Here is a 20,000-nt window from a genome sequence, read left to right as displayed (position 1 = left end):
GCTCCCAGCCACGTTAGCATTCCAGCTGAATCCATTTGAACGTGAGTCCTCAGAGCAGGGTGACACACAGGCAAGCCTGAGCCAAGCATTGGGATGAAGGAGAATGGAAGAGGAGATTTAGAAAAATGACCATTTTGGGAGGCGCTTGAAACTGACACTAAACAAGAAAATAAAATTAAACCAGCAGGTGGGTTTTTTACTCACTGACCTTAGGCTGTGGCTCGGGATAGTGCTTGGAAAGACCTATGAATGCAAGAAAAGAGGCGTGGAATCAGCCTTGTTTGTGCTTTAAACCACATTGTAGAGATATGGAGAGGTTCATGCTATGGCTAAACACATCCAAAGTCTTTTGCTTGCCCAAAGTAATTTACAGTGAAGCTGGGCAGGTGGGATTAAAATATGCACTTGCCAAATAATTGCTGTGAATATTTGCTGAATAATAGGTCTGTTGAGTTGTTCATGTTGTTATAAACATCTTAGAAAGCAAAAATTATTTAATAGGAAATTTCAAAAAAAGAGCCTGCCTCTCTTAACTGTAAGATTTACAAATATGTCTTTGCCTTTCTCCACAGCTCCTCCAGCAATCAGTGGAACTATTAATTAACCTGAGGGCAGTCCCTGGCCCACTGCAAGCATGGCAAGATCCATGCAAGGGGGCAGATACAGAGGAAGATATGGGCTCACATTCTAGCAAGGATGTCCACAGAAGGATGTGCTTCCTTCTAAGGAGCTATCAGGTCCCACTGACACTGCTGCCTTCTAACATGGATGTTCTACAGCCTGCATCACTCATCCATAGGACACAGCTTTTTTATACCATCTTCCTAATATAGGGCTAGGGTTCCTATGGAAATACTGTCTGTCTGTCAGTGTTCCTACCTGTGCCTGTGGTGGGTGCTGAGTCTCAGGTGAGCTACAGACCACTGATTAAATGCACTCCCATGTGGTGAGCAATCACAGCACACCAGTTTGGACAACCATGTGTTCTCACTGAGCCCTGTTGCACTGTGCAGTAATTAAAAAGTCATGAGTCCTATTTAAATATAGGGCATTCTGTCCTAAACCTTTGAGTGCCCGTGGGTGTGAGTAAGCTCATTCTCCAAGGATGTTCTCTGGTATCTGTGTACATTCACCAGCTTCATCAAAAGGATGTAGGAAATGCCAGATCCAGACATACAGATTCCACTTTTTTTTTTAAATACATCATTGATCAGTCCAGGGATGGCAAAAATTAATAGTAATGAGCTAATTACTATACCAGCTGCTTACAAAGAGGGGTCCTGTAGGCAGACTCCTTCTGCCCATTTGCCTGCTGGTTAAACCACCACTCTAGAAATTATAAAACAAAACTTTTTTCCCTTTATAAACATCTATCAGCGTCACCTTGATATGGCCCACAGCACCAACACTGCCTAGCTTTTAAGTTCTCAGAATGCAGCCAGAATCTCCCCTAGCACATTATAACACATTTTACTGGTTTGGGCAGGGTAGAACACAGCCATCTCCTCAAATGAATGGCTGGTGAGCTCCAGCAGCCCCTGTACAAGGCAGGGCTCACCATCTGTGTTCCTCCCAACATCCATAGCCCCTTCACAAGTGCCAGCCCTTTGAAAAGCCAGCCTGTTTTTCTGATTGATTCACTTTTTAATGAACTGGGAATGCCTGTGAACTTAAACCCTGACACCTCCACCTCCCTGCCTTCCTAGCCATCCCTGCAGCAATGTACTGATTATATTTCAAGTTATTATGGGATTAATACAGCTGCCCCCGGTGCCTCTTTCCCCTGAACTCCATCAATAAAAGTTGTGTCCTAGTCTTACTCTGGTTAGTTCAGTTTCTTCCTGAATCTCTCCCTGTAACCTGTGACGTGTCAGCAAGGCTGTACCGTCTCAGCTCTTCAGAGCTGCCAACACTGCTGATGTTTAAAACCTCCTTGTGTCACGGCCTTGCATAAGCTTTGTGTATTTAAGAGGACATCTTGAGCTTTGCTATGCACCACATCAGCTCTCTAAGTGGGTAGCACATACTTAGCAGTATTGAAAATAATGAAATAAGATAATCCACCAAAAAACTGGAATAGATTGTGCCAGTGTCATCTTTCTTTGAATTCACAGTAGAGCTATAAAAAAGTACTTTACACGGGCAAGTTCAGCACAAGAAAAAAAAATAAGATGGGGGAAGCAAAAGACCTGCACCCAGCAGAGTCCACTTTTTCACCAACAGCATTTCTTTATACAGTACAAGCTTTAAGTTTACTTTTCTTGTTGGTTTATAAGTTGGGGGTTCCCCCCCCAAGAATATTATTTTCTAAAAACATCATTAAAAATGTACTTAACTGGCTTATTCTTTGGAATGTGTACAGTTGTTTACAAAAGAATTGCCACACAAGCTGCCACATTTGACTGTGTTGAAGCAGGGAGTGATGTACTTGTTTACAGCTGTGCATCAATTTCACAATATATTTAGTTTTGGTACAAGCTACATATAAAATTCTTACTCAGTTTAATGTTGCAGCAAATAACATATAGTAAGTGAGTAGGATTTATCACTGGCTGTAATCTTGCTGTACATATTCAAAATCTTTACAGTGAATGATATATATACACATGCACATGCAAACAAAATGGAAATATATTTAGTTTAAGAACTGATGAATTGTACTTGCTTTCATTATTCTCATTTTGTACGTAGGAGAACAGAGATCAGGCACATCCGTGAAAAGGGTGGCTGGTTGGGATCATGTCTGTGAAGCAGCACAGTCACCAAGGAGCAGGTTGGAGAAGAAACAGCACTTTTGTACCCATGGCATGAGACAGGGGGGCCCTCAGGAGTCAGGCACCCGCTCTGGTTGGTGGGATACAAACAAATCCCATGGAGAACCAAGATGCTGCCACGAAGCATAAAATATCTCTCCAGGTAAAAAATCTTCCCTCAAGATGTTTTATTCAAGTTTTTTTCTTAAAGAAGGAAGTGGTATTTTTTCCCTTTAAATTCTGTTTTCTTTTCCCCCCCCTGGTTTGGTCTCTCCCATAAACACAGAGGCCAGAAGGCTATGCTTAAATAATTCATCTACAAATTTGCAATATCTTTTTGAACTATAGCAATTAAACGGAAAATAGAAAAATCAGCTCAGCATCCTGTTTGGATGTAATTAAAGGTATAATCTGTTCCATTTGAATACTTCAGTGCTTACCCTTCTTAAAACAACAAATAAGAATAGTAGCTCATTTGCAATATGCTTTTTTTTTCAAGCTAAAAAGACTAACTGATGAAGCAAGAATAATAATTTTTAAATGTGGCATAAGCACAAAAATACCAACTACAGCTTTCAAATGATTACTGCAGATCTCAAGTGCGATGAGAGTTCAGTAACAAGGGGTGTAAGCTTTATGGCAGAACACTGAAGCCTTCCACTATTTGGTATCAGCATCTTGATATGGCTGATGTAATTACCTATCAAATACATCAGTGGAATGAATATCAGATGATATCCAAAAATATGTAAGTGGGATGCAGATCAGCTCAGTCTTTTAGGGGCTGTTTGATCTAAGGTTTTTTCTAAGAATAAAAGAAGAATATTGCATTCGTTGCCCCTTTGTTTTCTATAAGCAGCTGAAGATTTTACAGCACAATAAAGTTAGCCTATTAATGGCTGCCTTATGAGTTTTAGAAGGATTTTTACCCTCCTACTGGACATTACTTCACAGCTCAAAGAAATTGAAGTCAGGTGTAAAGTTAATATCTGCCTTGTTCATTTATTCATACTGTAAGCAATCAAGATTTCCCCAAATCACAGGGCAATCTCTTGCCTTTCGAGAATTAATATAGGCCCCGTTCTCTCAACTTAGTTTAACAAAACAACTGGCATAGGTTCAATGGAAGCAATGATTATTCTGAGAGGTTATGGTGAACCACAGAAGTTGTTAGCGAGAACCTTGCTGATAAGATCCCCTAAGAGGAAAAGTATATGGATATTTCAAAATGTAATTAACAGCATATTCCAACAATGTGAGAAAGTAACATCATCTGGTTTAGCTGCAGAGCAATCTGACTGCACAGGGAGAGCTTTGGCTCGCTCAGCAGCCACCACCAGGAGCAAAGGACACAATGGGCACCAGAGGGGACCCCTCACCAGTGCTGGGAAAGGTGGCGGGCAGGCTCTGTCTGTGGGGGCTCCTTTCATGCTGCCCATCTCACTGTGCTCAGCAGCACAGTGCCCGCCTCGTGGGCAGCTTCACAGGGCCAGCACCCAACCAGGAAGAACAACTTTTACCAAAATGTCCATTTTCTCTCCACTATACTGTCTCTCAAAAAAATTCTTTTGCAGCAGGCACATCTCAAGCCTAATTTCAGTCTTAATGCTACAGTTTGTAGGAGTGTTTCAACAAAATTGGTGAGGAATTTTGTTTTGATTTTGGTTTTTTAAAGGTAAATACATAGCAGCAAATAAAAACAATCCTAAAAAGCAAAACATTATATTTTAAAAATATTTTCATAATTAAAAAAAACCAATTTTCAAGCTTTAGCATTTGTAAGCTCAGGTGAATAATGTAGAAGAGAACTGCTTTAAGAAGATAAAATGATCACAAAAATGTAAGAGCCATATTACACACGGGAACAAAATAGCAAAATGGTCTACAAGGTCTCCATTATGACAATGAATATGAGAGAACTTTCAGCTTACATTTGCTGAAAGTTAGCACCTATTAAAATTTCCAGCCTTCCTGGGGTGCATGCTCTGCTGTTTGAAAGCCAAGGCCCTTGTCAGGACTGGTCCTTCAGGGGCCTGAGCCCCCTCAGAGCCTTCCTCAACACTGCTCTTCCTCGGGGGCCTTCAGTGGACAAGCTACAGGTGAGTGGGGTAAAAAAAGCCTCTGGAGAGCCACACCCCCTTAAGTCTGATTGCCTCCCCCTCTGAACTGTGCAGCCTCCTGCACACCAGGAACATTTCTGTGAGCTTAATGCCAGAACTACTGTGAAAAGAAGCACAACAACAGAACTCATTAAAAAATACCCACAGAGGAAGGGAAAAAAAATTCCTCAACACAGTAGCGTCTGTCTCCAGTAAACAGGGCTCTTTTCAGGCCTTGGGCTCAGACATAAGACCACTCTACCAGGGTGAATGAATTACTGTCAGCTGGGCTGTTTGCACTTAGGTTTAAGCAGAGGCATTTACCTTCCATTTGCCAGGAGCCAAGAGCTGCTCAGGTGACATTTGTTATCCATGTGCCACATGAGCAGCAAGCCTGCAGCAGTTTCCCCAGCAGCAATCACCCACCCATGGGTCACACTGCAGGACCCCAGCCTTCACCCCCCACAAGGAACATCTCTCAGAGCCAAGAACCTGTGCCTAAATGAAGCAATACTTATCTCATGCATGCCACAGGTGTGATGTTATCCCTTCTGGCAAAGGAACCAGGATGTCTACAGCCTGCACTCCACAAAAATGCAGGAACTGAAGTTAACATGTCTCAGACTTGGTTAAAATATGGTGATAATTAAAAAACAAAATTACCACTACAAAGTTAATTCCTCTCTGAGTTCTTACAAACAAGTTTTTAATTTGCACCAAAAATTTACATTTCAGATTTCAACTCAACCAGGAATGGTACAAGCTTGGTCAGGGACTCCAGGCAGTGGCTGGTGGGTTCTGCAAGGCCTAGGGGCAGGAGCACTGTGGCTTCCCCAGAATATCACAAGCATATAGTTGCCAGCAAAGCCCAGGTGCACACAGGTAAGCCCATTGGATTGCTTCAATCTCTCATCCCTTGTATGAGCGTGAAAATAATCACAGTGTCAGATAAACTTCTGCTTTTTATTAAAAAAAAAACCCAAACAAAACAAACCTATAAGGTAATTGATTGCTTTCTTCTAGTCTTTTATCAGTTATGATTAAGGAGCTATAGTAGCCCTGTTTACACAGCTCTAACAAGTCAGGACCTGCAGAACGTTATTGGCTTGGGGCCCACAACTTGCTGTCCATTCTGAACAGAATCAATCTGGAGCTGAAAACATCCCTGTAAGAAGTGTACACATCCCTGCTTATACAGGAACAGAAACAGCAATAACTTCAGGTCCTGTAAGCTGCAAGTTCAACTCACAGAGATGAGCCCTGACTTGTCATCGCTCTCAGCATGCTGGTGATGAGATCAGAGCACTTCACCAAGGACTCATACTCCAGCTTGACAAGGGACAGAGGTGAGTGTACTACACCTCACTGTTACTCGCCTCTCCTGCAGAAAGGAATCCAGAGCTCCTCTGTTTAACACACAGTCACAGCACTGCCAATCTAAAATGGCTGATCAGTAATACTTTAATTGCAGTTTCATAGAAACAAATTGCTATTTAATTGCAATAAGCTTGTCTGTGGCCTAGCTGGACTGACAATAGGCATACACCTGGTAGTAACAGTAACAAGTAGCAAGGAGGGTTATCTGGTACTGCATGTACAGGAGTCTCAGAAGTGCCATTAAACGCAGAACACAATTTCACACTGATTAAATGTAATACCTGAAAAAATGTATATACATAAATTTCCTAATCTCAATTTGGTATTTTATTTTAATAAAGTAGAATATTTTATATTCTATTTTAATAAATAGATACTTGCAAAAAGCTGCACACTTCACATACAACTACCCGCAAAATACTTTGAAAAAAGATTTAAATTGAAACGATCTTTTGAAATCACAGAGTCAGGTTGGAAAAGACCTCTGAGATCGTCGAGTTAAACTGAACACCACCAGGTCAGCCAGACTGTGGCACTCAGTGCCATGTCCAATCTTTCCTTAAACACCTCCAGGAGCAGTGACTCCACTGCCTTGATAGCAAGGCATACTCTGCCACTGCGTGAGTTTGGGGATTTTTTAGTATTTACCCTAATGTTAGGTGATGCAAATTTTATCAGTGCTAACTAACAGGGAAAAAGGAAGACAAACTCAGTGTGGTTAATATTCTGAAGATGTGACTTAATTTCATAGGCTTCATTTTGTTAAGACATTCTCATTTTATATTTCATAAGATACTGCATAACCTGTTAAAATATTTAAAGATAAATCATGTAGGACTGAAAAGACAGTATCTTGTTGCAAACAGAATTTGGTTTGGAAAGGCTTAATGTCCCACTGCCTGCCAGGATGCGTAAATCTCATAACTAGACAGCTGGATAGGTAAAAACATTAAACCCATTTAGAGGGCAATCTTTTTACAAAATTGTTTCATTAATAAGAGTGACAATTTATATGATTGAGATGTTTAGATGCAGTATAGACAGTGCATTTTATCCAGGTTCATGAGGATGATTTCAGATTAGTAATATTTCCTTCAATTCTTTTTTTAACAACATTCATTTTTGAAAGGGAAGCTCTTACTGAATGATTATTTGACTTTTCAGCAGCACTAAATGCAGAGGGTGTATTTCAGCCTCAGTGCAGCAAAGGCATGTGACAAAAGGTGAACAACTATGTGTTTTTCTTCACAGATCTCCTTAAAAAAAAAGTGATTTTTCACATAAGGACAAATCTAAGTGTTTCCAGTAGCCTTCTGCCCACACCTACTGTCCCCATTACAGCCTGTTTCATTGTGTGAAATGCCTCTGGTTTCAAGAAAGTGTTTTACCTAAAGCAAGAATACTACTTAAATATGTTCTATTGTATATTCATAGCTCCATTAGTCCTCCTGCAATTTAGCACATCAAAGCAAAGGCTTCATCACTTGCATGTGGATTATGCTAACATGAGTGACATTTGTAATCTTATAGGTCTGCAACTTAAGAAATGCTTTTAAAGTAAGCTATTAAATAGGTAGCTGTGCTTTACAAATGAGTCATATAATAGTTTATTTAAAGCTGTTAATGAACTTCAACCTCTACATCGCTAAATGCTATACTACATTTCTTACTAGAAGTTATTAGCTATCTTCTTAGCACTTCTGGGTTATATTGGACAACCAAAAATCTGTACATGTTAGATTTAAACACTGTACCTTGAGTGCTTATACTGAAAGAATATAAAAAGATGTCTACAGTCTCACTAATACTTGAATTCTATATTCATATGACTTCAAGTGTCTTTTCAAAGATACTGAAGCAGCACAATTTGCAGACTCTGAAGACTTTAATGCCAGATCAAAAAGCTTAGAAACTTATTTAAAATACCCACAAGTGCATTTAATTAAAAGTCATACATAGTGTCAGTCATTTATGTTACGCAAGTAGTCTTTTGTCTTTCCTGTCTGATACTGTACGTTGCTATGTTTTCTCTGAAATGGGGCTTCCTCAAGCACTGAAGTGTTCAAAAAAAATCAGCAGCCCTCTAATATACTAGACATCATGAAGTAGATAGAATCTGAAACAAAAATATCTGCTGTTGGTTGTTTATACAGATAAATCTGTAAATCAGCTTTTTGTGTTACTGGCATCACAACAAAAATAAGTCAAGCTCACTCCATAACCAAGCAGCTAAGCAGTGAACACCTTCTAAAAAACAGAATTAAACAAAATAATAGTGTGTTATGAATGTATTAGTTTTCTATAAAAGTAGAGTATTTCTTCATATTGAGTTGCTTTAAATTGCAGCAAAGGCAGCTTCGTTGCTTGCAGGTTCCTGACTGAAGGCACACAGTGGACAGCCACAGATCCATGTTAGTATTCTTGCTAAAAACGTGAGAAGTCAGATTTTTTTTCTCAAAAGTATTCTGCACAGATTTACCACTAAACAGCTGATGGGAAAAACATGCAAAATGAAGTTGTTCCCTTTGTAAGCTTAGAGGTGGCTCTGCTGCTTTGTGGGGAGGTGGTTTTTGTTTGTTTGCTTTCAGAAAACAGATCATATTTTGAGATCAGCTGGTTCTGAGAAACAGCCCAGGAAACAGGTTTTTCTTTCCTTAAGATTATCAGTGTTGAAAAGTTAAAGTCTCTCACCCAGCAAACAAAGTTATGTTGTTCAGATCAGAATAGCTATTGTATTCCCTTTCATGAATAGTCAATTCTAGCGCTCAGCATGATGTACAGACCTTTCGTTGGCTTTTATTTTCCTGACCTCTTATGGTATATTCATACCCTCTTATGCTTGCGTGCTCAGAGACACAGGCACATCCTTAAAACAGAAGGAACTGGAAAGAGAACACAGTACCTCTGTGTGTGCTGTAATTCACTGCAATGGGAATTCTAATGTACTTCTTGTTACCAGAATTAAGAATCTCCATGAAAAAAAATATAATTTTGAAGTAGTACTTGTTATCCTTGCCACAAGTAACACAGTCAAGTAGTTTAACAGAGTCTTTCTTGGCATAAGGCAAAAGAAAAAATCCAAACCAAACACCTACTTTTAAAGGTAACTGACAACTCAGGTAACGACTATGTAAGATGAAGTTGCAGAATGTTTTGAATGTAATTTTTTAAAAAAAGCAAAGCTTCTAAAACCCATACTTGGTTTTGTTTTACTTTTTATTATTTAAATACACCATACTAGAGCAAATGTCTCTGAAAATATCACAAATAAAAGATTTTTCTTCATTCAGCAAATTAGAAGTAGGTGAAAATTTCTACACAGTAGCTGCTATGAGCCTGACTTTTTTTTTTCTTTTTTTTTTTTGCCATGGGAAGTAGCAACATTAGGACAAAAACACTTACATGCATACATACATTGTATTTTACAGAGATACAATAAAAGTGTTTGTGATAGAATATCACAAAAGCCACATCTTTATCTCATGTTCAGTTTGATTGAAACACATTTCCTTACAACACTTAAATATACAAAGAGCAAATAGAATGTTGTTAAGGTAAAACACAGGGTACAAACTGGCCAGTGCCCTGCTAATTGTTAATGAGGGTAGAAAGCAGATTTCAATGCTTCTTTTAATTAGCTTCATTAGTCATCTTCCCCACCCACCCCCCCCAAGATGTCCTCCGGTGGATCTTTTTTCATTTTCTCTACAGTCTCCCATTAGCCCAGGTTCATGGAGTCCTTAATGTTCATATTCAGTCATTTTAATACACCAATAAATGTGGGAAGGGCAATCAAGAATAAAGAAGGTGCAATGGTATGGAGCTGGCACTGATGCTAGCTACAAAGGTGACTTGTCTACTTGGAGACATGGGATCCATCTGTGATGAACAAAATTTGAGATGAAGGCACGCATTCTGCATTACTCTGACCTTTTAGCAGACCTGTAAGAAATAAAAATGGGTATCTTAGCTAAATTTGAGATAGGAAACTACAACATGACTGCTTTTGTTTTTCCCTATTCACTAATCTATTTTTTATTAGACTACTTTCTAACTGTGACTTGATTAAGGCTTTCTACACTGCCCATTCGTACTGCTAACGTTTCAACTTTAAACAGCAAAAGCAAACATTTTTCACAGTTTCACTACTAAAGAAAGCAGAAATGAAAAAAAGACTACAACAAGAAATGTGTACTTTCTGTTAACAAATCATACAGTGAATAGGGTGGTTTTTCTGGGCCCCGTTTGAAAGGGAAGAACCATTATGCCATGCCTTTGAAGAAGCGAGTAATATGATCTTGTAATTGGAAGAAATAGTGTGTAAAGCAAATATGAAGTACAGCCAATATCCTCCCAAGGCAACTTTGGTTAATATGCTGCATTGCACAAGAGCTAAATATAGATATTTCAGGATTCCCCCCTCCCATTTAAATTCCTCATGTGGTACGTTAGTTAATGTTACATAAACATTTTAATATATGAAGTCAAACATGTGCTTTCATACTGGTGTTAATGAATTGTGATAATTAAAAGTGTCTAACTCAATAAAAATCTAAACTTTCATGGATAAAATAGGAATGATCATCCATAGTCTTCAAATACAATCTGTTTGCAATTACCAAAATGAAATAATATATATTAGATTTTTATGGCTTTTAAAATGACATTTTGTGCTTCCCAGGAAGTTCTTTTCTCACCCTTCCTCTAAGTTACTAAAAGCCTGAGGTCTATTAGTAACTGCAACCCCCCACTTTCAAGCTAATTAAAGTAGTAGAAGCTTGGAGGTTTAATTCCCCAGAGCCGAAGCTCAGTGTGAGAAAGGTAATTTGTCTGTCCAGAACAAAGATTAGGGAGCAGCCAGCAAGCATATTTAATAAATGAGCATCAAATATCTTCTACTATGGACACAGACAACACCAATTATGTAACTACAAGGGAATTGCTGAGTGATATGTAAACTAGAAGATTTTTAAGATCTTCTCTAAGAGACGTAATGTAACTCATACTTTATTTAAAAGTATAGAAGCTGAAGACAAACATTTGTTACGAACACTGCCAACCAGTGGGAAATGTACACTTTCAGTAGGTGGTAATACTGTTGCAAACAAGAAATACTACAGGAATGCTACCAGTGCAAAAAAAGCACAGAGAATTCGTGACAATACAGCCCCTTCAAATGAAATGGCACACAGGACATCACAAACTAAGTCTGCACTCAGCAGGCAACAGTACTGAGTTTAGAGAAAACAGGGTTTTTTAAACTTCAGGGCAAGCGATGGGAAGTTATAATTTACATGTGTGAATTGCCTCAGGGAGGCAAAAGGCGGGAACGGCAAACATCCCTGCGTTTTGTCTCCTTAAAAAAACCCCAAGTTTTTAAACCAAGTTAGGCCATGCAACCTTTCCTGCCTGCACTGGTCACCTGTAAACTGCAGTGAGACAAGAGTAAGTTCATCACTGTCACCTTCAATGCATAACAAAAATGTATTTTAATGCTGAGAGTGTCTCAATATCTTTGGTTAAATTAAAAAAAAAAAAAACCAAACTTGTGCATATTATGCTATCTCTGTAATCTCTAGTGATAGAATAACATGGAAAATGATTGATCTGTAATGCTTAATAAAAAGTATCTGTTACAGCCAACTGTGTTACAGTGGAAGAATATTTTTCATTAGTGTCCCTAAAACATGCAGCTTCCTGTAAAACATCTCTGATGTTAAAATCTTTAGACTATTAAAAAAGAAAAACATAAAACTATTAAAAATATAAAATATAAAAAAATATATTACAAAATATAACTCCCTTAGCAACTGCCCCTGCAGCTTCCAAAGTTCCAGAAACCTGACAAATACATGAATTATCAACTTGTCTCTTTAACTGTGTTGATTTCTGGAGTTAACGGTGCTCTGCAATCCCCTTTGAAAAACAGCAGGAGAAGTCAGAACAATTTCTAGAGATGTTGTATTATAAAGGAAAAACCCTCAAGCTCGTGACCCCTCAACCTTCTCCCCAGCAGCGGCTGATGTGCCTCAGCTCTGGCTGCAGCAATGCCACTGCCAGGCAGTGACAGGGGCTGACAAAAACCTGCCCTCACCACTCTGCATTTAGCCCCCACCAGGTACCTGCAGTCACGAGCTCTGCAAGCCCAGTCCCTTTTACTTCTCTTTGCCATGTTCTATGTTCCTCATCATGTCTGCTGCTTTTATTGCAGCTAAATCATTTTTATGTTTTGCTAAGGCAGAGAAAGAAACTGATAAAACTAAGTGACAATTTAGACACCAATTTGAAGTTACATTAAACTTTACATTCGTAGAAGACAAGTGGATAAACCACTCTCAGAATGGTAAACCTTTTACTGCAGTGTATAAAGATGAATGGTTTTACCTATTTTTTGAAATGGGATACCTATAAATATTCATTTAACAGAATCACTGCTAGCTAGTCTATATTACAGATTTGTTTCATTAAAATTCACAACAGTATAAATCTATGAATCTTTAACTGTATTTGTACTTCCTTGAGAAGAGGCCACACATTCTCTTCCAATCTTAATTATCTTTGTTCTGCCTAACTATGTAGCATTTTTGTACTCAATTCTCTCATCACCTCGATTGACAAATTAAGTAAATAAAAAAGGTCCATGCTTTATTTTGATGTAATTACATTCACTGTATAAGACTTGAAAGAATACTTAAAATTAATCAGTAAATTTATGCACAGAAAAAAAAAAGCAAACACAGATATTGAAATGTAGCAACATAACCAAAAAAAAAAAAAGTAAAATAAAGAACAGTTTCTATTTTCTCGGACCTATTTCTCCACGGACTAAAAGCACTCCAAAATACACTGCACACTACAGAATAGATCAGCCTAGCATTTGTCCCAGATTTTTTTTTCATCTTCTGAATTCCTACTTGCAGATAAATGTTATTTTTTGTGATCCTTACAGACATTAATGAAGTTCCTATTGTAAATCTATAAAGAATTACCAACTGAAGTGTGCACTTTTTGTTTCATTGCAATAACTCAGTGCTGTGTGATTGCCTGGGTTAATGATGAAAAAGTCAAATATACTATCAGAGCTGATGGAAAAATCTATCACCAATCTGAAATTAAAATTCATCTGTGGTCAATAAGATTTAATATCCATGCAAGTGGCGCTGTAAAGAGTAAATGAATCAATGTCATCAATACATAATCAGTATGAAATATGATGTGAATAAAATTATGTGCAAGAGTCATACATCCACTCTTTTCTGGACCAGGGTGGAATGAACAGTCTCTTAACTCAAGGTTGACAGTAATTGTTACAAATTAGGCACAGCAGTTATCAAAATGCACTCACTTGCATAGCTTTAGGACTGATTAAGAAGATTAAAATACATCTAGAACTATCTAGTTTCAGAGTTACAAGACAACTGTTGATCAGAAATTTTTTTTCTTCTTCTTCACTCTACGACCTGCGCAATCATCATTTACTCATTTAGCTAGAAACCAAAACTATCAACCACAGAGATACACAATCTCTAGCTGAGATATTAGTGTTACGGAACAGTAAGTAAATAGCACTTTGGTTTTAAAATCTGAGTTATGACATGCAAAACAGGCAAGAAAATACTTCTGAAAGAGTACCCCAGCGTCCTTCCTCAACTAAAATCTTAATATTGAAATAAAATACATTAGCTTAGTCCAGGAACTTTCTCTTCATAAGGCATTTATTTCCACATTAAAGGATCTAATTTTCCTCCCTCAGACACCTGCTCTCTTGTAGCATTTAATTTCAAGATTATAAAATAAAATACTTCTCTTTCTTAAAAGTTTGTATTAATATATGCTCTCCATTTTGCTTTGTACATAAGGAGTTCAACACCTGTACAGATGCACGTGCCCAAACCAAAATAAACTGACTCACCCTGTATGTCATATTTAAAAGGTTACTATTTTCTCCCCAAACCCTGTGCCTAAATAACTTAAGGTAAGTTCAGCTACTTAAAGGTTTCTTTGCAGGGGCAGGGAATGTCCACTATTAGAATGAAAAGAAATTGATCTTCATTTAGCTCTAAGAAAGCTTATTAGTAATTGTGAAGTATTCACCTTCTGGTCTGGCAGTAGTGGATTACTCTGAAGTGAATTCAAATGGCCATTGATGAGAGCTGTAGGTCTATCATGTTCACAAAATAAACTGCCATTGATGTAGTGAAACCGATCTCCGGGGACCAGGCGATTCCGGCAGGTAGAGCATGTAAAACACTGGGAAAGGAGAGAGACAGCAAGTGAAACTACAGCACAAATTAAGTATGCCGCAGGTTTGAAAATTACACTTCAGAGACTGCAAGTGCAGTTGAGATATGGAGCTGCTTGGTTTCTAGTATCTCCAAATATGGCATTAGTCTTACCTGTTGGGACTACGCAGTACATAACTCAAGCAGAGTTTTAGTGATTACAAGGGAACAAAGCTACGCACTAAGCAAAGCTTTATAATAGATACTCCTTCTTGTAGTTATTATTTTGCATTTCATTCATAAGCAGATGCAGGTTTTACACTAAAGAGGCATGGCAATACTAATCAGCTGCTAAAAACGAAAGTACACAGAAAAAAAACCCTCACCTTAAGATGATAGACATTGCCCTGTGCCCTCATGACCAGCTCACTAGCAGGAATGGGCTGTGCACAGGCACTGCAAGCACCACTATTTCCAAATAACCTGAAACAGAGGTGATGATCATGAATAATTTAATACACAGAAGGCTCTAGGCATTTTTGCACATCACTGCCACGGTTTATTACACAACTCTTTTAGACTTCTGACCCCCATCTTCCAACTTGCTTATGTTTCATAATATGAAAAAGTTTATTTTTGTGTAACAACTGGTAGCTTCACCTTACCTTGGATGTGGTTACACAGGATTTAATCAGAAGTATTGACTTACACCTCTAGAAACACAAACAATTCTGTACTACACACATTTTATCAGATTACTGGGTTCATCATAAAAAAAAGATACAATTCATGACTGGAGTTTAAATGCATTGTGTCCTTGAAATTATATGAAGAACTCTTTTGTACTTTAATCATATCTTGAGATATGAGTCATCAAAAGGGTTAAGAGGATTTGATTGTATATCTAAGAAGACATCATGCTCACTGTATTGAAACTCCAGTAAACCTCCATCAGTGCAGAGTTTCCATTAGAAACTCTCTGCTATCCAGGTTGATATATAATGTGTATGGGTTAACCTTTTCAATCATGGTGTCAACACTTTAGATTTGCCTCTGCTCATCTCTTTCATCCTAACCTTCTCTCTCTCTTGATAATGAAATGCTTGCTCCAACTTCCCTCTATCTGCTCCTGAGTCCACAATTTAGATTACTTCATCTCTGCTAGCAACAAACTGAATGAAATTTCGATTTGAGCAGAAAGTAATTTACCGGGATCTGGACCCATTTGTCATCATATCTCTCTGGGTGTTTGCTGTATCACTGCAGTTTTCCTATGCAATCAAATGAGACCACAACATCTGCCATTGGGGGGGGCACACGCAGTGGGGGGAGGGGGGAACAGGCACAAGAGTGGTGAAGAAAAATATATACATAATTCTTCAAATCCATTTAAAGGCACAATGCATCGATTCAAAATATAATACAGTAATGATTATTGAGTTCTACTTTTACAGGCTGCCTTAGCTAGAATTAGAAAAACCTTTATTTGCTTTTGCGCGAGTCTCTAATAGACACAAATATTTATAAAGACTACCACAATTCATTTTGCAGTAAAAAAGGAAATTGAACTAGCTGGCAGGGTCACAGACCCACTTTTCTGTACGATGTAAAACACAGCAATAGGATTTACAAATTAGCGTATTGGTGTCATAATAAATATTAATATTTGCATCTCCTTCCTGTCCAAATAAAGTCATAAAATTCTGTTTGTGTCAACCTAGGACACACATTACAACAGAATACCCGTAATCTGAATGATTGCAGTGTGCCTCTGTATAAAAATAATTGCTTTGAATTTTCAGAATCCGAGCTTGCAGAGGAGGCTTGTCATGTTCAAACTACTAATTTGCTGTCGCCACTTTATTGAAAATAGCCTGTAAGTTGTTATTAAATGTATCGACTGAACGACAGAGAGAGTAGTAAAACTGCCCCTTAAGATGGCTTTTAATAGGAAGCTGAGAAACAAATTTTGCAGCAGCATCGATTTGAAGAGTTCAATCAAAACTCCATTTCAAAACTAATTAGTCTGAGATCCACGACACATTGACACGTTCTTGCAGAATCACAGCGGTTACAAAGGGAAAGCTGAACTAATACATTGTCAGGACCTCCCTGCCAAAGGGACTAAACTGTCTGGAAACTAAAGGTCCATTATTAGGGCATCTTCCAAACCAGGACCGGTTCAGAATAGTTACATGATATACCGAGGTTACTTCCAAAGCATTGCAATATGCATTTTCCTTCCTTTATCGTTACTAAGACTGAAGTTGGCACTAGAGACTGCACAGGGAAGGGCTGTGAGAGGAGGCAGAAAGGCACTGCCACACTTCCCAAGCAAAGATCCAACAATCCAGAGTAAGGAGGTGGCAGCAAGGGCATTGCTGGGTAAAAGGCAAAGATGGACAGATGATGTCAGTTGTCCAGGAGAATCTGAACGTGATGAGCTGTCTCTCACAATCCCCCTCTTCGCCCTGTACAAGTGCACCACCCAACTGAAAACACAGCTTTCAGAATGCTGATCTCATTGCACTACTTGTCTTCATTAAGCATTCGTTATACTATTCTCTCTGAACTAGAGCGGTCCCACACCTTGAATGTCTGTGAATTCTAATAAATGGAGTCAAACTAATCCCGAGGCTTTCCACACATTTTAAGTTTTCCCCAGGCATGTTCCCAGAACAACTCTCCTTTGGGAAGCCACTTCAGCTGAATCTTCTGCTAAAATTCCTAAAAATTACTTACAAACTCAGAACAGCTTTCTGCTGCTTATTATTATTTACCAACAAAATTAAACTTATTTTTCATCTCTACTGTTATGAATGGTTTTGTTCTGTAATGCCATTAACAGGAAGAAGTTTTATCTTTTAAAAAAATGTTATTTCTTCTTACCAGCAAAGAAAGTCTTCCACATTAACTATTCTTTACTGAAAAAGTTGTTTTGCATGGTTTCTGGGAAGCTGGAGAGCTAATTATCTAACCAGGGGACTGTCCAGGACAGCATTTGATTTAAAAAGCTTGAGGCTTTAGGTGCTCAATTAAGTAGCTATCGGTCTCAGACTGGACTTTAATGGGCTCTTTTCTCTTTAACTGCAGCAATGGGTAGAGATACCCCAGGTCAGGCTAATTAAAGCCAGGGGACTCTTTAATTGTGATGACAGAATTGGTTTCAGTTTCCTCTTTGGGTCCTCAGTCCAAGAAGGTCATTAATATTTCAACATTTGGGCAATGCAATCAATCACAAACATCAAGAGGTTCCCTTTACGGACAAGGCAGCTCTTCTACACTTAGCAGCATTTTACTGAGCCACCTTAAATTAACTACTGTGTGGTTCCAACACAGCATTCCCCACACCCCCAAATGCTTCTGGTTTTTTTTGGTTTTTTTTTTTGCTGGTGGGGTTTTTTTCAGAACTTTCTGTAGGAGAGTGGGAATGAAAGCAGCAAGAAATCTCAACCCAGTTTCCCATCTTGCTACTCAAAATTCAGCATCAGCAGAAACACGTCTCTAGCAACTTGTACTAACAAAGTAAGGTTCCACTGCTTTCCAAAATCGTGGAGACAGATTTAAGCACTCTTGATTCTGGCACGACATGGTGCACATTTGTGTCCACATACATATATATCCAAGCCCTAGCAAAGAGAAATGCACATCCAGACCTACTGATCCAGAAAGAATCAGTGTTTTTGTACATTCCCCACATTTAATCTAAATTCTGCACCAGCTATATTAAATGTAACAAAGAAAGGCAACACAGAAATTATGCCTGAAGCCAAGTCCATTAAAGGTACTTCAGAATAACTAGAGACCAAGCACCTTAAAAGCACCAGAAGCTATTGATACTTAAAAGGGGGGGCTGTGCATAATGGCAAGTGCTGCATTAGAGAAGAGGAAGAAAAAAAAAAGGGAAAAAAAAACCCAGCCAAATTACGCTTGGTTAATTCAGAGTAACAGATCTGCCCCCAAGTGAATTGGAGGCCTTGAATTAATTCTGTTATGACAAATCAAGATAAACGTTCCCCCTAAATTGCATGCGATTTAATTAATTTTTGAGATCCTGTTTTTTTTTTTTTTTCCTAGCTAATAGTTCACATGCTCCTGTGCTGTCATTGTGCTTGAGTGGGCAGACTTCAAAGTGATATTAAATAACCAACTATTAGATTTACCTAGCACGTCCTATTGGAAAAGTGCCATTTAATTACCTAGCCTGTTCAATTAAAGGGACAGCATTCCCTGAATATAGCAGCTTGCCGCTGATTACCAGGGAAATGAACTGGCTGCCCGGCGGCCCCCTCCCCGGAGCGGCCTCACTGCGGCGCGCCCGGCTCCGGCTGCCACCACTCCCTGCTCTCTCTTAGAGGCCAATTTTGTTAATTAAATGTTTTGTTTGCGACGCGGCTCTCATTCATTTCGGACACGTCATTCCGAGCAGATCTAAGCCAGCGACCAGATCTCATTAGATAAAACCCATCAGAACTAAGAGAAAATGGAGGAGACACTAATTAAAGCTTTTAATTGTGCGGATTCGCTGCCACGCTGCTGCTTTATCTGGCATCTCAAGGTTGGGAGGGCTGCGCTCCACTCCTCTCCCTGAGCGCGTTGCTCGCTGTGGGGAGGGAAGGGAACGGACCGGGGTTTTCACCTCCCTGTTTTCCCAGGAACCTTGGCCTTCAATGAAAGCTGCAGCTGTAGCTCTACGGCCAATTTGTTTTCGGGTTTTGGGGGGGGAGAGGGAGGGAAAGGGGAGTGTTGTGTTGTTTAAGCAATAACAAAAAACCCCACATACAGCCTGAGACAGCTAAAAAGCTTATTAATAAATGGCCCTGTGGTCCTGGCCCAAAGGAGTCGAGTCCCTTTCACCTGGCGCCTGCCAGGCCAATCAATCCTCTTTCCCATTTCGCCAGTCACGTCCAGCGTGCCCCCACCTCTGGCTGAGCACTGCACTGTGGCTCCTGCCTGGGGAGAGAACGCGCCGCCACAAAAGCCCGCCGGAAAACTCAGAGGGGAGAAGGATGGCAGAGGGGAACCAGACAGACTCGCTGTGAGTGGCACTGCCTCCGCAACCAAATGGAACCATTTCACACACCTGAAGGGCGAGGGCTTCGCTCATGCCAGCATGACCCACGAGCAAGCCTGCAAAGTCCATTTCCAGCAGGAAAGCTCCAAGTTAACTCAGCCCTGGCAGCACCAAGCCATCCTACCCCACCTTGAGTGTACAGTGTCCAGTTCAAGTTTCAGCAAGCATCTGTCAGGGTTATTTTTGCAAGTCAAATTACACAGATCTAAAGAGAAGTCAGGCGACAGGACAAGGAGATCAATTGAAACCCCTCATCTGATAAAGCATCCTATTCATAATTGCCTACATTAAAATAAACGAGTATTAATTTTTGGCAACACAAAACCAGAGGACTGTGATAAGCTTGCCTGAACTTGCCTCTGGGACACAGTGGACGCATCTTCTCTTTTTAATTAGTAGCAATCAGACATGAGGGTTTGTTTGATGGTGTTGGTCGAGTGATGAATCTGTACTATTCAATGCATCTTAACAGTAG

General features: G+C 39.2%; 1 protein-coding gene and 1 long non-coding RNA gene across 2 annotated transcripts in view; one reads left to right on the top strand and one right to left on the bottom strand.

Annotated features, from left to right (window-relative positions):
- The window catches only part of LOC115947984, a 487,803-nt gene extending 479,335 nt beyond the window's left edge, over positions 1-8,468 (top strand). The window contains exons 10-12 of the long non-coding RNA XR_004081838.1: positions 2,692-2,916; positions 5,588-5,734; positions 5,993-8,468. This is a non-coding gene — a long non-coding RNA (uncharacterized LOC115947984). The remainder of the gene's footprint in view (positions 1-2,691; positions 2,917-5,587; positions 5,735-5,992) is intronic.
- Positions 8,469-9,427: 959 nt separating this feature from the next.
- Positions 9,428-20,000, bottom strand: part of LMO4 (LIM domain only 4) — a gene marked incomplete at its 5' end in the record, with an annotated part of 12,379 nt that continues 1,806 nt past the window's right edge. Inside the window, 3 exons of the mRNA XM_005422055.2 lie at positions 9,428-10,171; positions 14,324-14,479; positions 14,838-14,934. Of these exons, the coding sequence (XP_005422112.2) occupies positions 10,163-10,171; positions 14,324-14,479; positions 14,838-14,934 (262 nt within the window). The remainder of the gene's footprint in view (positions 10,172-14,323; positions 14,480-14,837; positions 14,935-20,000) is intronic.

This window comes from Geospiza fortis, unplaced genomic scaffold (assembly GCF_000277835.1).
Source record: "Geospiza fortis unplaced genomic scaffold, GeoFor_1.0 scaffold403, whole genome shotgun sequence".
Taxonomy (NCBI): Eukaryota; Metazoa; Chordata; class Aves; order Passeriformes; family Thraupidae; genus Geospiza; species Geospiza fortis.
Note: the sequence above shows the minus strand (reverse complement) of the source record. Positions and strands in the feature narration are given on the sequence as shown.